Source organism: the organism of the source record quoted next, unplaced genomic scaffold, assembly GCF_019419815.1.
Source record: "Pyrus x bretschneideri cultivar Hongxiangsu unplaced genomic scaffold, Pyrus_bretschneideri_v1 Contig15, whole genome shotgun sequence".
NCBI classification, from domain to species: domain Eukaryota; kingdom Viridiplantae; phylum Streptophyta; class Magnoliopsida; order Rosales; family Rosaceae; genus Pyrus; species Pyrus x bretschneideri.
This window is the reverse complement of record NW_025999446.1, coordinates 363,537-379,603: the sequence shown is the minus strand read 5'-3', so window position 1 is coordinate 379,603 and position 16,067 is coordinate 363,537. Positions and strand designations below refer to the sequence as shown.

The 16,067-nt window shown below is 36.6% G+C and overlaps 3 protein-coding genes across 4 annotated transcripts; 2 read left to right on the top strand and 1 right to left on the bottom strand.

The window, feature by feature from the left end:
* The first annotated feature begins 220 nt into the window (after nt 1-220).
* Nucleotides 221-3,824, top strand: LOC103945302 (pumilio homolog 12-like). Of its 2 annotated transcripts, none has more exons than XM_009355852.3 (6): nt 221-1,294; nt 1,437-1,600; nt 2,398-2,562; nt 2,653-2,911; nt 3,147-3,271; nt 3,380-3,824. In XM_009355852.3, the coding sequence occupies exons 1-2, from the start codon at nt 552-554 to the stop codon at nt 1,585-1,587; spliced, it is 894 nt and encodes a 297-aa protein (XP_009354127.2). In that variant the 5' UTR covers nt 221-551; the 3' UTR covers nt 1,588-1,600; nt 2,398-2,562; nt 2,653-2,911; nt 3,147-3,271; nt 3,380-3,824. The 2 variants fall into 2 exon arrangements, with proteins under 2 accessions (XP_009354127.2, XP_048436166.1); XM_048580209.1 differs by having other exon boundaries at nt 1,670-2,562.
* An 827-nt stretch (nt 3,825-4,651) lies between these two features.
* Nucleotides 4,652-10,171, top strand: LOC103945301 (aspartic proteinase 36). The gene is given in 13 exon segments (XM_048580208.1): nt 4,652-4,968; nt 5,065-5,185; nt 5,951-6,378; nt 6,477-6,633; nt 7,039-7,121; nt 7,228-7,324; nt 7,728-7,797; nt 7,985-8,166; nt 8,168-8,192; nt 8,491-8,612; nt 9,093-9,194; nt 9,302-9,398; nt 9,692-10,171. Coding segments are annotated over 13 exon segments (1,890 nt in total). The 5' UTR covers nt 4,652-4,744; the 3' UTR covers nt 9,874-10,171.
* Nucleotides 10,172-13,746: 3,575 nt separating this feature from the next.
* LOC103945300 (peamaclein-like) lies at nt 13,747-14,598 on the bottom strand. Its single transcript, XM_009355850.3, has 2 exons — nt 14,436-14,598; nt 13,747-14,110 (listed from the first exon to the last, which is right to left on the bottom strand). The coding sequence occupies exons 1-2, from the start codon at nt 14,515-14,517 to the stop codon at nt 13,926-13,928; spliced, it is 267 nt and encodes an 88-aa protein (XP_009354125.1). The 5' UTR covers nt 14,518-14,598; the 3' UTR covers nt 13,747-13,925.
* Between the last annotated feature and the right edge of the window lie 1,469 nt (nt 14,599-16,067).

Genomic DNA, 16,067 nt, shown 5'->3' with positions numbered 1-16,067 from the left:
GTACTGCGGCTTAGTAGCGTGTTCACTTATATGTGAGAGGACGATTCTCATCAAAAATAAATTTTAACTACTTTATCATTAGCCCATTGTAAGACTTGTTCAACTCATGTCAACAAAATACAAAACCCTAGTAGCATAAAGATGCAACGATCCTGTTGGCCAATGGACCCAATATCTGTTAATATTTTCTTTTGGGGCCCATTGTTTGAGGTGACAGACATACGCCGCGAACAGAGAGAGACATGGCCACCTTATTCTCTTTCTCTTCACGCTATCTCGCATGAAAACTTTCCATAAATTGCATGCAAACTCAGACCCCTATTGAAACTCTCTCACTCCCCATTTCAGTCTCCCACTGGTCAAGCTTTTTCCCATATTTTCAATTCCCCCCAGAATTTCCCCTAATTAAATATCTCCCTCTTCCTCTCCCTCTCCCTCTCTCTCTCATCGCAATTTCAGAACCCTGTTCTCTCAAAAATCTCGGAAAGTTCGAAGCTTTCTCTCACTCTCAAAACTCTGTTGTCGGAATTTCATAGCTGTTGAGGCAGAGGATGAAGGGTTTTCGCGGTTTCCCGGAAACGGCGTCGCTTTGGGCTCCGGAATTTTCGTTGCCGGAATGTGTGCCCGGAAGCTCATCGTTGCAGAACCACATTGGGGGAGAATCCCATTCTGATCAAACCCTGGAGGCTGCCTTTTCTCGCCTAAATGTGTCAGCTTTCAGCCGCCAGCAGTCGCGGATTTCAGGCATTGACGGCGGCGATTACAGTAATGGGCCGGCGCTGAACTACCCATCAAGCGATCACGGATTTAGCGGCGGAAATTCGATGCCTTTTTGCGGCGGCGAGGCGTTGCAGAGTCGTCTGAACTCACAGAACGGCGGGGGTGGGGATTTAGGGAATTTTGGTCGTGAAAATTGCTGGGTGGGAAATGGCTCGAATGGCTTTGTTCCCAATCAAGATTGCTGGGTGCATTCTGACATTGCTGGGTTTCAAAAACCTCTGGATCGCCTGTCGTTGGCTGATTTGCGCGGAAATATCTCTGCTTTGGCCAAGCAGCAGCACGGCTGTCGTTTTCTGCAGAAAACAATGGAGGATGCACCGAACAGGGATGTGATTGATTTAATATTCTTGGAGATTATGGAAAATGTGGTCGTTTTGATGCTCGACCCTTACGGGAACTATGTCGTTCAGAAGCTTGTGGAGGTCTGCACCGAAGAGCAGAGGACCCGTATGCTTTCGAAGTTGATATTGGAGAGTCATGCGTCACTGGTTTGTATTGCCCTCGACACTCGCGGGTATGGTCTGCGTAAATGCTCTTAATCACTTAAGTTACAAGCCCGTTGCATTTGTTATTTGTATATATGTGGGTAATTGTTCTAACTTCTAAGATTGCTGACCAAATAAGTTTGGTAATTGTTCCCATCTTTCTTGTGACAGGACTCGTACTGTACAGAAATTGTTGCAGTACGTTACTAGCCAAGAGCAAGTGTCGTTGATTATGGGAGCTCTGAGCCCTGCTGCCGCTGTGTTGAGTAAGAACAACAACTGGCCAACATGTGATCGAACAGTGCTTAGAGAATTTTTCTGAGGAAGACAACAGGGTAATGTTTCCGTCCTGTTACTCTACAGCCTACGCGATTTGCAATTAACGTTGTATCTTGTTATGTTAGTCTTACATGTTGCAGTTGGATTTGGATTTGAATGTTGGCTGGTTCTGCTCGTCTTTTTTGTGATCGTTACGTGTTGCAAGAATCCACGATAAGTACTTACTCTTGATCAATAAAGTTATATGATTTTAAGCCGATCCACAGCTTGTGGCTGGAACTTTATTAGCCTATTAGCTTTTGAAAGCGGGAAACTATCATCCATGCACCTAATGTTATTTCTAATAGGCTATCATGGGTCGTGATTTGTTCAAACAAAGAGTGTGATATATCCATTTGGAATTAAATTTTAACTGCAGAAGGGACTAGATTGGACCCTCACTTCCACCCTAATTGAACAACCAAAATTTTAGGCTTTTTATTTCTAAATATGTCCGGTGAAGCACATGAATTTTGTATCCATGATTTACATGATGGAATCTTGTAATTGAAGGTTATGTAGATCATTAGTTTCAATAGATAATCTTTATTTTCGTAGTTACTTCTCATATCAACGGTTTTCACCTTGTGTTCCACATCATATTTTCACATCCAACGTTGGTATTTTAGAAAGGGACATGCATAATAAAGAAATCATGTCACTTGTAGATACAAGATCTGGTGATCAAGAAGCGCCAATCTTTCCATGTTACTTAAAGAATCGTTTTAGAAGCTCCTTGTAACTAGTCCTTGAATCCACTCTCCTGAAGTACAGGACATTGTATCTTGATTTCTAGCCACATTTTCTTTGGCAGGGTCTTCTGCTTGTGGTGGCTATTAATTGTTCCACAATTGGGAAGGACAAAAGTGGCTGTTGTGTGCTACAAAAGTGCATTGAACACTCTAGTGGTGAAAATAGAGAACGCCTTGTTGCTGCTATCATAGCGCAAGCAACAGTACTTGCAGTAGATCGCTACTGGGTTTGTTCCTATGATTTTTCATCCAAACTTTTTAAACATAATGCTCTAAATCTTTACTTAATGTTTTCTGTTATTTTCCCAATACCCTAGAAACTACGTGGTGCAACATTTACTGGGTTTGAGGATCCCGCAAATCACACAAAATCTTTTGAGACAACTTCAGGGCAGTTATATTTCTATATCATTGAATAAGTTTGGTAGCTGCGTTGTGGAGAAATGCTTGTCCGAGTCAAGCGAGGAACAATCTTCACAGATTATATTTGAGTTGGTCACCAACCCAAATGTGTCAATGCTTCTTGTTCACCAGTATGGGAACTTTGTCATCCAGACAGCACTCGAGGTTTCTAAGGTTAGATCATCTAAGTGCTTGGATGTTTTTACTTTACTTCATTTTACTTGAAAACGTTTTGTGAAGATTTAAATTGATACGATATCCTAGCACTCTACGTTTCTTAACTATCAACTTATGATCTCTGTAGCTGTGAAATTATCTTTTGATATGCTCATCGGTCTTTTAAGCCTAGATGATTTTGATTAAGTTTCAATTGTGTGGTTTTTAAATCTCATTTATTGCACAAGAACAGGGTATCTACCATGAAGCTCTACTAAATCTGGTTAATTTATACTCCGACTTTCTGGGTGGCAATTCTTATGGAAGAAAAGTACTTGCTCGGCTTGACAGGTGCCTGCGACGGATATAGACATGCAAGTAAGAAATTGCATCTCTAGGCGTCTGTTGTGTTGTTCTCATTTTTCAGTCCCAAATATAGATGCAGATGGATTGATCTCACTGTCCTGTTGTTTCGCTATCTTGTAGAGTTTCTTCCGCCTACGTTGCAAAGTGACTTTTATAGGTGTTGGAACAACAGAAAATATGCGTGTGGATATCTGCAGCCTGTTAGGAGCTAACTTTAGTATTGTAATATCGAAATCCTGTCGAAAGGATCCCAGAGGGATGGTTAATGTCCGTTACGAAACTGTAGAGTTGTGTGATCCTCCCGTTGTACTGGGGGAATAGGATTTTGTATATTGTGATCTCTCCCACACTTGATTGTTGTGCTCTGTTATGTGAACTAGGAAGGCAATAGCTACGTTGGAATTGATCTGAATTAACTCTGCTGTAATTTTCTTTTCTTTTATTTACGTAAAAGTTAAAACTATTGAGATGCTATTTGTATTTACATAGGGAAACTTTTATTCACAATTCTGGATGGAATATTGTTCAGTAATTTAAAAAATAATAATAATTTATGTTTGCTGTATTTGGGATAAAAGAAATTCATTTAAATTTTGTTTTTCCTTATTGTTCACTTTAGTCCTTACCTTTGGATTTGTTGAAATTGATGTATATTTTGAACCAGCAATATTCTAAACTATGGAGATCGAGATTGTGAGAAAAGTTGGTGTTTGGCAATAAGAAGAGTGAAACAACTTCTTATAAGGCCTTGCAGATTGTTTTTAGAAATCGTTTGATAACTATTTAATTTTTTGTTTATGTCTTTTACACCTTTTTTTTAGCTTCTTATGCAATTTTTCTTTGTTTTTGAGCATTGGATTGAGTAAATCAATTGAAAACATCTGACATGAGGGTGAGATTAAATCTTCTGCACCTATTTTGTGTCACCTATATCATTAATTGACATGTGTTAAGTTTATGACAACAAAGTTAAGAAATGTTAAGTTTATTAACACATGACAACCACAGATAAATGCTACAAAAAAGCTACACACAAAATAAGGACAGCAGATTTGAACTCATGCTCCGTGAGGGTAGGAGGAGAAAAAACATTGCTAATTATTTTCCTACCAAGTACAAAGAAGGACCGAAAAATATTAATTTTCCATTCTATTAAGAAAATATTTTCTAGAGAAACGAATAAAATTATTGGCTAACATAATTGAGAAGATTTCTGGCAATCGCTAGCAAACATTGCCATCCAAAATTTTTATTCGTTGACTTAAGTTCACGTGGAACGGCCCAATTAGTATTTTTACCGCCGTAAAATTAAATCGCCGCCAATTCCACACCAAAAATCACGGGACTATATAAACCTTCTGAAAAAATTAAAATAAAAAGTAAAATTCAGGTCCAAAGAAATTTCATTTGTGAAGCAGTGCGTTTGAACCGTGCGACGACGGACGACTAAAGTCCTCTACGTCTCTGTTGTAGTAGGCAGCAGCCATGGCTCGGCGGACCTCGCTCCTTCTCATCTACTTCCTGCTGCTGAACCTCTGCTGCGCGTTTGCTTCACTTTCCGACGATCACCGCCGTCCGATGATCCTCCCTCTCCATCTCTCGTCTCCCAAATCCAATTGGCTCCACCGGCGACCCTTCGACGGCCGGCGGCTCCAGAGATCGGTGCCCAACGCCCACATGAGGCTCTATGACGACCTCCTCGCCAACGGGTTTGACTTTCCTCCCAAATTTCCCTAGTTTTGTAGCCTTTGATATTTCGAATTATATGCTGATCGGAAGGTTCGGGAACTTGGAATTGGAAACAGGTACTACACGACGCGGCTGTGGATTGGGACGCCGCCGCAGCAATTCGCGCTGATTGTGGATACGGGAAGTACGGTGACTTATGTGCCTTGCTTTGACTGTGCGCAGTGTGGTTATCATCAGGTTCGGCTTCATTTCCGTGCTTAAGTTAATTGTAGTTATTAGTTACTGTGCAATTAGGTTTTACCTGTTTAACATACAGTTACTTATTTATTTTTATACTTTCCCATTTCTCTAGTTTTGGATACCTTCCTAATCATGTTAAATTGTTAATTGCATCGAATAAATGCTTGAATCGCATCTAGGATTGACTTTAATTGATGAGCCGAAAAAGCTCGACAATTGTTGTCTAGTGTTCTTGATTGAAATTCTATATAAAGTTTAGCATGGAGTAGGATTCTCTCCTCGCTTAAATTCCCTTCTCCTTCCCTCCCTCCTATTTGAACAGTCACGTTTAAGCCACTTCAACATCTTGTGATGACTTTTTAATAGAGGAAGACAAAAATGAAAGTGAAAGGGGACGGGAGGGAAGGGAAGGGAAGGGAAGGGAAGGGGAGGGGATTAGGAGGGGAGAGAATCCTACTCTGTTTAGCATGCTTCTTAAAAATAATAAGGCAGGGACTAAAACAATGTGCATCACATTTCACTAGGTTAGTTGTTGTTTAGTAATGTTTTAGTTTCTATTCCATTTGCTAAAAACAATGAAATAACGGAGAACTGTTTTTGGTTTTCCATGAAATAAAAATCCAACTTTACCAAATGGGTTCTTAGTTATTTCTTTGTTTGGAGCCAAACAATTCCTGTTTTCCTAATTCTTTTCAGTCATTCTGTATAAATTATTTGAATTAACTCATATGTATCGAAGCTAAATTGGGTTTTGTTTTGCAGGACCCCAGGTTCCAGCCCGATTTATCTAGTACATATCAACCTGTGAAGTGTAATATCAATTGTAACTGTGACAATAAAGAAGCTCAATGCACTTATGAACGGCGGTATGCTGAGATGAGCTCTAGTAGTGGGGTACTTGGTGAGGACGTCATTTCTTTTGGTAACGAGAGTGTTCTTGTGCCCCAGCGTGCTGTTTTTGGTTGTGAAAATATTGAAACTGGTGATCTTTACCGTCAACGTGCTGATGGCATTATCGGTTTGGGTCGTGGTCAACTCAGTGTGATGGATCAACTTGTTGACAAGGGTGTTATTAGTGACTCATTCTCATTATGCTATGGAGGGATGGGTGTAGGAGGGGGTGCCATGGTTCTTGGTGGGATGAAATCTCCCCCTGATATGGTATTTGCCAATTCAGATCGCTTTCGCAGGTACAGACTTTTATAATACCAATAATTTCAAACCTATTTTCATGAAGAATGTATTTTGTGCATCTCACACATATACTTTAGTTCTGGGATTGAAACAGTCCGTATTACAACATTGACCTGAAGGAAATACATGTGGCCGGCCAACCTTTGAAGTTAAATCCCAAGATCTTTGATGGCAAGCATGGAACTGTATTGGATAGTGGAACTACTTATGCGTACCTTCCAAAGGATGCTTTTCATGCGTTTAAGGATGCTGTAAGTTTTCATCTTTTGACTTTCCTACTCTGTTTTAATACCTCTAAAATCTAGCTGATCCTGATACTTATAAGAAAAGGTCAAGGGTTTTTTTTTTTCATGCGTTTAAGGATGCTGTAAGTCTTCATCTTTTGAGTTTCCTACTCTGTTTTAATACTTCTAGAATCTAGCTGATCCTGATACCTATAAGAAAAGGTCAAGGGGTTTTTTTTTTCTTTTCTTTTTTTTTTTTTTTTTTTTTTGAATAGAAAGGTAAATGGAAAAGGTGCTTTATTGTTTACTTAAGAGAAAAACAATTGAACTATTTACCTGAGGAAATTATTTAAGGGAAGTATTTCTGTTTGCAGTCCATCCCTCTTTGAACCATCAAGTAATGGTAAATTTTTTTGGTTGGGAAATGTGCAGATTAAGAGGCAAATTGAGTCCCTCAAACAAATCCATGGTCCTGACCCAAATTATCAAGATATTTGTTTTTCAGGAGCTGGAAGGTAATTCTTGTAGAAAACTTGCATTGCGTGAGGTTTGCATGCATTTCTTGATTTACTAATTGACTTAATTCTTTATCTGAAAGTTTAACATGGAATTGTGCTTTAGGGATGTCACCCAACTATCAAAAGTTTTTCCACAGGTTGATATGGTATTCGGCAATGGGCAGAAGTTATCACTGTCTCCAGAGAATTACCTGTTCCCGGTAACTTGATTACTTACTGTTCTTGAGCATGTTATTTTTAAATCATTAATGTGGCAAATATGATTCAAGATTGTTCTGAGGCTATTAGGCTTTCATAATTCGAAGCTCTTATCTATAATCTATACTTTTGTTAAGAGAACTCTCTTTGTCGTTAAGAGAACTCTCTTTGTCATTCATCACATAGGAAAAATCAAATATTCTATTATTTAAGTAATTCCTATACTGGGTTCACAAGTTAAGAATAGTGTAATAATTTTGTATAGCCTCATTTCTACGTTGCATTCTCTCCGCTATAAACCTGGTTGTGTTGCACTAACATTGTGTATATGATTCTTATTGCTCATATCTCACTTTACACACACATTTTGATGCATTGTTTCTCTCTGTTTTGCTTGTTCCTCAGCATACAAAGGTTGGTGGTGCTTATTGCCTGGGGGTTTTTGAAAATGGTGATGATACTACCCTTTTAGGAGGTTAGTGGTTGCAAAATCACTCTATATCGGATGGTTTTGTATTGTTTTGCAAATCCTTTTGTACAACCACATATTGCGTACACATTGGAAATAACATATGCCCTCCCCTTTTATGTCCCAAACAGGTCCCAGCATTTGCACAACTGCAAGTGGGGATAGCTTACTATACGTTTGTTGAACTGTGCAGGAATCATTACACGTAATACCCTTGTGACTTATGACCGGAAAAACGATAAGATTGGCTTTTGGAAAACTAATTGTTCTGAACTATGGAAGAGATTGAATTATAATAATGCCCCACCTCCAGCACCTTTAGCTTCTGATGGCCGGAATATGAGTGTAGAAATTTCTCCTAACATTGCCCCAGGTGGGATTGCCTGAAACATTTCTTCCAGGTAGAGTTAGTTTTTTAGTCAAATGTTCTAATGACCTTTATGATGCTCTCAAATTCAAGAATGTCATTATTGAACCATATTGGACTTTGATTCAGAATACACTAACAGTGTATCTGAGGTTGTTAGTGCTGGATGTATAATTTCTTACTCTGACATTTCAATGTTAGGTTGACTCATTTCCAATCCAATTTGACAATTTTTTTTCGTTTATAGTTTCTCTTGTAATGCATTTGAAACTTGCTTTTCCAATGCAAGTTTTCCTATTGTTTTGGTTGACATCTCAAATGTTTGATAACAGGTGAACTTCAAATAGGGCTAATAAGTTTCGATATGATGCTGAGCATCAATAACACTATGAAACCCAACTTCACAGAACTGGCAGATTCTATTGCTCATGAGCTGGAAGTAGATATTTCCCAGGTATAGTTTTGCGAAGTTTAGCTATTTTATCTTGGACTTGAGAGCGTAGTTTTTTGTTTTGTTTTTATTGGGTCTTGCATGATTGACATGGGTTGGGTCTGGGCCACCCTAACCATGTAGCATCATCCTCTACCAATACTCAAGTATGATTCAAGAATTTAACATCTACCTGTGAATAATCAAAGATGAAATTACTCCACCCTCCCCCAAGGTGTCATAAAATTTTAAATAAAAGGTCTTTCATAATTCTGTGGATTTCTTCATTCCTTGAGTTTCATCTTTGTCATGTTGTCAATTAAAATACTTGATCTCAGACTCATTGTTCTTGGTAACATGCTCTAACCCAACCGATTGCGACCCTTTGGTGATCTTTATTGTGTGCCAGTATGCCTTATTATTACTGTCTGCTGATATATCTTAATATTACTTTGCTTGTATATCTTCAGTTACTTTACTAACCACAGCACTAACTCTTCTCAGGTTCGCTTAATGAACTACACCAATATGGGAAATGGTTTCGTTGTTAGATGGACAATCTTCCCTGCTGAACCTGCAACTTGCTTTTCTGCTGCGAAAGCAATGGTAATTGGTCTTCTGTTGCTTGGGTTGCTGGATAACATGTACTTGCAACTGGAGCTTTTTCCATTTGCTGACTAGAGTGTTGACTCAATCCTTACTCAAAATTGCAGGGCATAATTGTGCGCTTAAAGGAACATCATATGCAGCTTCCTCAGAAATTTGGAAGTTATCAGTTGGTCAAAGTGAAGGCTGAGCCTGGGAAGAAGCTGGTATGCTACTTCATCCGGTTTTTCTCCATCCTTTTCTTTTCTTGCTCTCTAAAATTGCTTCTCATGTGTTGCATTCTTTTCACTGGAATGAAGTATATGGTTTTGGAAATTTGATTTTGTTGATTTCATCATTCAAGTATTCATAATGGTAACCTCATGGACGTTGTCTTTGCTGCTTGATTTTCTGTTTCCTTAATGTTTCTTTAACCAGATTAGCTTTCGAATTTTGCTACAAAGTTATACTCAAATGATTTTTTCGTTGTTAAAATTGGACTGTGTTGGAGAATTGTAGGTCGTGGTGGGAGCAACACTCTTTGGCGGTGGTAGTTGGAGCTATAGTTACCTCAGCTGTTGGATTATTAGCATTAGGGACATGGCTGGTTAGGAAATACAAATTGCAAGACATCGTTTCATATGAGCCAGTTGGTGCCAGTTCCATTGTTCCTGAGCAAGAGCTTCAAGCGCTTAGATAGTAACTTTCGTGCCAGTGTAGTTAGAACGTTTCGACTCACCGTGAAGATTCTGATTATGGACAGCTCCGAAAGCAATACATACACACCGACACCGGGACATTGGAGCCGAACATTCGGGGGAGATGAAATCTGCAATCCCTCTGTGCAATATAATTTCGGTATAGGAAAATGGAAAGACAAGTAGGTGATAGAAAACTTCAATTAATATTTCATTTTACTCCTGCTGTCTTTTTAACTTGTATGTACATATAAAAATACTCTTCAAAGTTTCAGCTAATTTGTCTATGACTTGTCCTTTCGCCGTTCGCCTTTCGCCTTTCGGTTCGACAGTAAATCGGATTTACCTGCTCACTCTGTTTTTTGTCTGTTGATTCTGATTTAATTTTTTTAATCTGAATTTAGAAAATAAATAAAGATGCGCAGAGGGAGGAAAGGTATTAGAAAATTACGTGCTTGTTTGGATGTGCTTTTAAAATGACTGAAAACGTTTTTGGTAAAAATGTTTTTGAAACCAATCCTTAGTAAAAATGTAAGTAAATTCTGGAAAAACACTTAAAAGTGCTTCTTGAAAGAAGCACATAATTGGTGCTTCTTGCAGAAAGCACCTTCAGTCTTTTTGGAACCAAAAAATATTTTCTTTAAAAACGTTTTCAATCATTATAAAAGCACATCTAAACGAGTCTTACTTCATCGGAAATAAGTAGAACAAATGAGAGTTAAAGGCTGTAGTGTATTAAAATTTATACACACTTTTGTAGAATTTTTTAAGTGATAAGACGTTCTCGAATTTGGTAGACTTTTACAGACTACTTTAAACTTTGTAAAATTTCATTTACTTTAGTTAATATACTTTTGTAGAAAAGAAACGAGTTAAATGATAGACTTTTACTGAATTCTAGAGAGTTCAATGCTAGAATATTATAAAAAATATGTACTGTCATGAATTTTTTAATAACTATTTATTAATAAGTATATTTTTTAATAACCATTTATTAATAAGTATTATTATTCTTTTAGTTTTCATTATTGAGATGGTGGTAGTAAAGTTGGTGCTTTTTGTGGCAGCAATAATAGGAGTGCTGATTGTGGTGGCGGAGTGATGTTCGTGTGGTGGATGAGTAGGGATGGGGCGGTGGTGATGGTGGTGGTAAAGGTGGCAATCTTGGTGATGATGGTGTAGGTGGTGGTCACATGTTGATGATTCTCACGCCAATGATGGCATGGTAGTGGTGGTGGGGATTAGGATATGGTCATGGTAAGATGGTGGTGATGACGTGGTGATGGGTGTTGATAATTATAGTCATTGTTTTATGTTGGGTGGATGAGTATATTATCAGAAAATGGAGGAAAATGAAATCCATTAGATCTTAAGGGTAGAGTTAGAATTTGCTATCACAAAAACTTACCATAAAACTACTCAAAATTCATGACTTTTGATAATCATTTAAAATAATTTAAATTTTGAATACACATGGATTTTTATTGACACACAAAAACACAAGATTTTCATAGACTTTTTAGAAATCACAAAAGTCCTTATTCAATATAAAATTTTTTACTCTTTAACAATATATATCGAATGGATTTGAGAGTTTAGCAAAGTTCATCAAACTCCATATACAATACACCTTTTAAGTATGGAGAAAAGATGGTGGATGAGATGTGGAAAAATTGTACGTACATAAAATGAAAAATAAAAATTTGTCACTAGTTTCAAGTTTCTATTTCATTCATTCTCCTTCATTTCTCCATCTTTCCTTTCACCAATCTTCTTTATCCGTTATTTTCCTCCATTTATTCTCTTTTTGGTTGTACAAAAAATAAAAGCGAAATGGTTACAAGTCATATGCCATAAACGATATGTGCCTAAGTGATCTGTAAGTTGAAGGCTGTTCACAGTGGGGCATCTATATATGCTAGCTGCAAAGCAACAACTGGAACCTAATGAGTAAACTGCATATCATTTCCGCATTCCTCGTTTTCGGATAATAGTGTGTGGAAACTGCTACTTCTGATAAAAAATTAGGTTCGGCACTGGTTCACTTGGTTATAAAGGAGACGGGAATATCTTCAATGCTATGCAACATTAATTGATACGGAAAATATATTATTGAGATTGAAAATAGAAGATCTTAACAGTTGCGAAAATCAAATCTGACGGTTAAAATATCCGTAACACTAAATGATATGCAACACTGAAGTTACACCTACTATAAATTACGAGTATTTATCAATAATAGCCAAAATTTAACACCTAATTTCATAAATGTCATTTTTATAAAATATTTCAAATATAGCAGATAAGCCACTTAAAAAGACCCAAATACCTTCAGAATTAAAACCAAATAAACATAAGAAGCAAAACCCTATTAGAAGTTCAATCGTTCCAGAGAAATCCAAAACTAAAATTGAATTTCCAACATGATCAGAATAACAAACTTGTATAATGAAAAGTGTGATCGATTCATGACATCCATTCGCTTTGGGTATAAGAATTGGGACGAGTTGAGATCAACAATTTAGAACTTACAAAAAGGTGTTGTAGATTAATTAGATTGGCGGGGAAGAGAAGAAAGAATAAAGTTGGAATGACCCTCTTGTGAATTAGATTGGAATTTGATTCCAATGAGTTGGAAGCCACAACCAGTATCATGTCTACTAAATTGATTGAACAAAACATAATCGTTTAAGACGATCTTGTATCAATGGTAACGATTGAGTTTCAGACATGAGTGGCAAAATTTCAAGCCTGTACTCCATTAGTTGATTATTGAACAACACTACCCGCAATTGCTTTACAACGTTTATCAACTACCCTTGTGGCCTCACACTTTGAACAAAGATGTAAAGGAGATCTATTCAAGGGTTTTGGCTTTTTTGTGTAATTAGGTTTTGGATTTTTAGGGCATTTAGGTCTATTCACAAGGGTTTTCTGCTACATTTGAAAGTTTTTATAAAAAATGATATTTATGAAATTAAGTGTTAAATTTTGGCTATTAATGATAAAAACTCGTAAATTACTAAGAATATTTCATTGAATGTGTGAGACACTAGAGAACTTTGAATCAAGTAGTGTAACTAGTTGGATGGTCCGACCATTCAAGCCATGACACCATGTTACTTGGTGAGATCAGAAATTGTTTTGAGGAGAACAAGTCAGTAACAAGCTGGATCTTGCAAATATATGTGACGTGGCAGAGTATCAATCGGACTGTTAACTGGGTCTCATAAGAGTTGGGATGGGGACCTCATGCATGACAAACACGGTGAAAATGGCCTCTGAAGAGATGAGACGCACAATATATGCATGTGAAATTGTTACGCCTTTGCCCTGCATATCTGTCAACCTCTCCCACGAAATCTTTTCTTTTAAATGTTTCGCCGGTCATTGTTTGTGTTCGTCCAATTCAATAATGTAATATCATATATAAGTTTCTCTATACATTGTATTATAGAGTCGAAACACCTTGTAGTAGTAAACTCATTCATATAAGTTGTTCTCCATTCATGGCTTTACATATATATATATATATATATGTGTGTGTGTGTGTGTGTGCGCGCGCGCGCGCATGTGGTATGATTCTCATCAATTTTATACACGAGTTCACCGTTACGTATAAAAAGCCATATTACTAGAAAGTGAAACTCGAACACGGGGCTTGAATGCATGAGTGAATGATCTTAACCGATTGACTTAATCTTAGAAATTATAGTAAGGAACGTTATTAGTGCTTGTTTACAATGGCAAAGTTATTTCACTCTTGCTAATTTATTACTTAAAATATCATTATTTTTGGAAAAGAATGAAATACACCTTACCAACCTCCAGTTTATTCACTTGCATAACATGAAATAACTAACTCTTTAGAAGTACATAAATATACTATTAATAATAATAACAATAATTTGCTTTTAACATCAACTCGAATTTGGCATTGACTTAGACTAATAATATAAAAATTACACAATAATATCAACTTTCGTTTATATTTTGTAGGGTACGTCCAAGGCACAAATCCGTACCAACACCATCACAAAGGCAAATGAATCGATTAAGGGCACTTGTCCTCGCCCTTGGAGTTTTTGAGGTCCCTGTAGCAAGGGCACTCGTCCTTGTTCCCATAAGTCCCCGATGGAACGCACTGACATTTCTCACAACAGATTCCACAGAACCTCAAGCACCTGTTCTTAAATCCAGCTTTTGAACATCTCACCCCACACTTGGAGTCACAAAAAGCTGCAAAATTCATAACAAAATTCATACAAATGGGTTCATTAGTTAATTAGAACATCATATATACAAATTCGCATAATTTGTTTCGATAAAGTTATATTATAAACTACTCTAATCGACAAAAGGATACCCGAATTAGACAATAAGAAAGCGAATGCACTATCCGACTAATTAATTGACCGAATTCACATTTGTCGTATATTTTTAGTTTTAGAAACAAATTAAGAGAGAAAAGAAAAATGTAAGAACAATATTACGAACTCAAGAGAAACATGGTTAATTAATTACATAAAAGGAGTAATTAGTTGAAAAAAAAGTATGATCGTACGAGAACCAGCCATTGATGCCTCGAAGAAAGAGGAGGTGAGGACAAGGCAAACAAGCATGAAGGTTGCAAAGACGAGCTTCATTGTTGCCAAGAAGAAGATGAGAGGTTGAAGATGGAAATATTCGTATTCTAGTGAGCAAGGGAAACGTTTTTTTTGTGAGTGTGTGGTGCTTTAGATGTGAGAAATGAGGGGTATTTATAATACGATGGGTTGGTACGTAGGTGAAATAAAATAAAGGAGATTATTGCTTCAACGTAAAAATAAAATAAAGGGTGGTGCAGCTGGTGGTGCAACTGGCAGAGATACTCACAAAGCTAAGGTGATATAGCTCAGGAATGTTTTTTGGAAACTCATGTTTTAATGGTTTATGTTAATGCATGTAGCCAACCCACCTAATTTCAGTATATGTTATCATTTAATGTATATTTAGCACATGATAAGTAATAAATAATACTTTTTATGTCAAAAATAATAAATGAGTTCTCTCTCCCTTTCTTTTTCTTTTATTGTATTTGTTCAAGAAAATGCCTTTTACCCTATGCAATTTAGCTTTGTGCTTCTTACTCAAGAAACGAAAAATAAAATTTTCTTTGGATTCACCATAAAATCCTACCTTCGCAATTTCCTTACTTTCCGTTGAGATTTTTCAATGAATGTCACGTTTGGTACGTTCTTAATCTCTTTGTCTACTTATTCTAGACTTAATTAGTAGGCTAATTATTTATTTGGTCCTTGAATTTGTTGATTAGGGTTATGATTTTGAGAATAGTTTATATTCCATTGTTATTTTGATGTGGTAGAAACTAACACACAAATTAAACCCTGTATATTATGCAATCATAGTACGAGTAAGTAGGGATCGTTCTATTCCGGGGATTAGAAGGGATGCTAATCAACACAAATTAAACTTATAAAACTAAAAATTAAGTTAAACTAACAACAAAACAATGACTGGGGAATTTTGGACGAATTTAATTAAAACAAAAGTAAATGGCAGCAAGTAAATTAAGTTGTGAATAAACTATGGATGAAAGAATAGCTAAAGGATTCTTCTCCACTCATGAATCATATGCATACAAATCGATTTCTAATTATTCTTCCTATAAACCAAGAAAGACAATGCCCCAAATTAACTGTTAACAACACTAATTAACTCATAGATTTTCCTAAGTTCATTGAATTGAACTCAGTGATGCGACTAAATTATTCTTCTCAAGTTCCCTAACTATGAAAAGCATGATAAAGATACATTTGGAAGATCATTAAATTCTATGAAAATCATAAGCATTGCCAAAACATTCATAACTATGAAAGCATGATACTCCTGCCAAGGATTTACTTAACTCAATTATGACTAATGACTTTTACTACTTACAAATAATAAATTCATAACGATTAGGTGAAATTCCCTTATATTCTAGCATCAAATCCTTGCAAACTAAGTGTGCACCCTTAATAAACATCCAAGAATAAGTTTTCTATAAAGCAGATAAGTAAATCACATTCATGTTTTAAGAAACAATAGCTAGAAGTAATCAATTTATATAAAACATAAGATCATGACTTCAAATTCACCTCTAGCTAAAAAGAAACTTAGTTACACATGTTCATCATAACTGAAAAGAAATCAA

What these genes read in the sequence shown, in the direction of transcription:
- LOC103945302 (XM_009355852.3), top strand. Translation starts at nt 552, where the DNA reads ATGAAGGGTTTTCGCGGTTTCCCGGAAACGGCGTCGCTTTGGGCTCCG. An exon ending in ATTGCCCTCGACACTCGCGG is followed by an intron (nt 1,295 to 1,436) that starts GTATGGTCTGCG and finishes TTCTTGTGACAG; the next exon opens with GACTCGTACTGTACAGAAAT.
- LOC103945300 (XM_009355850.3), bottom strand. Translation starts at nt 14,517, where the DNA reads ATGAAGCTCGTCTTTGCAACCTTCATGCTTGTTTGCCTTGTCCTCACC. An exon ending in GGCATCAATGGCTGGTTCTC is followed by an intron (nt 14,111 to 14,435) that starts GTACGATCATAC and finishes TGAATTTTGCAG; the next exon opens with CTTTTTGTGACTCCAAGTGT.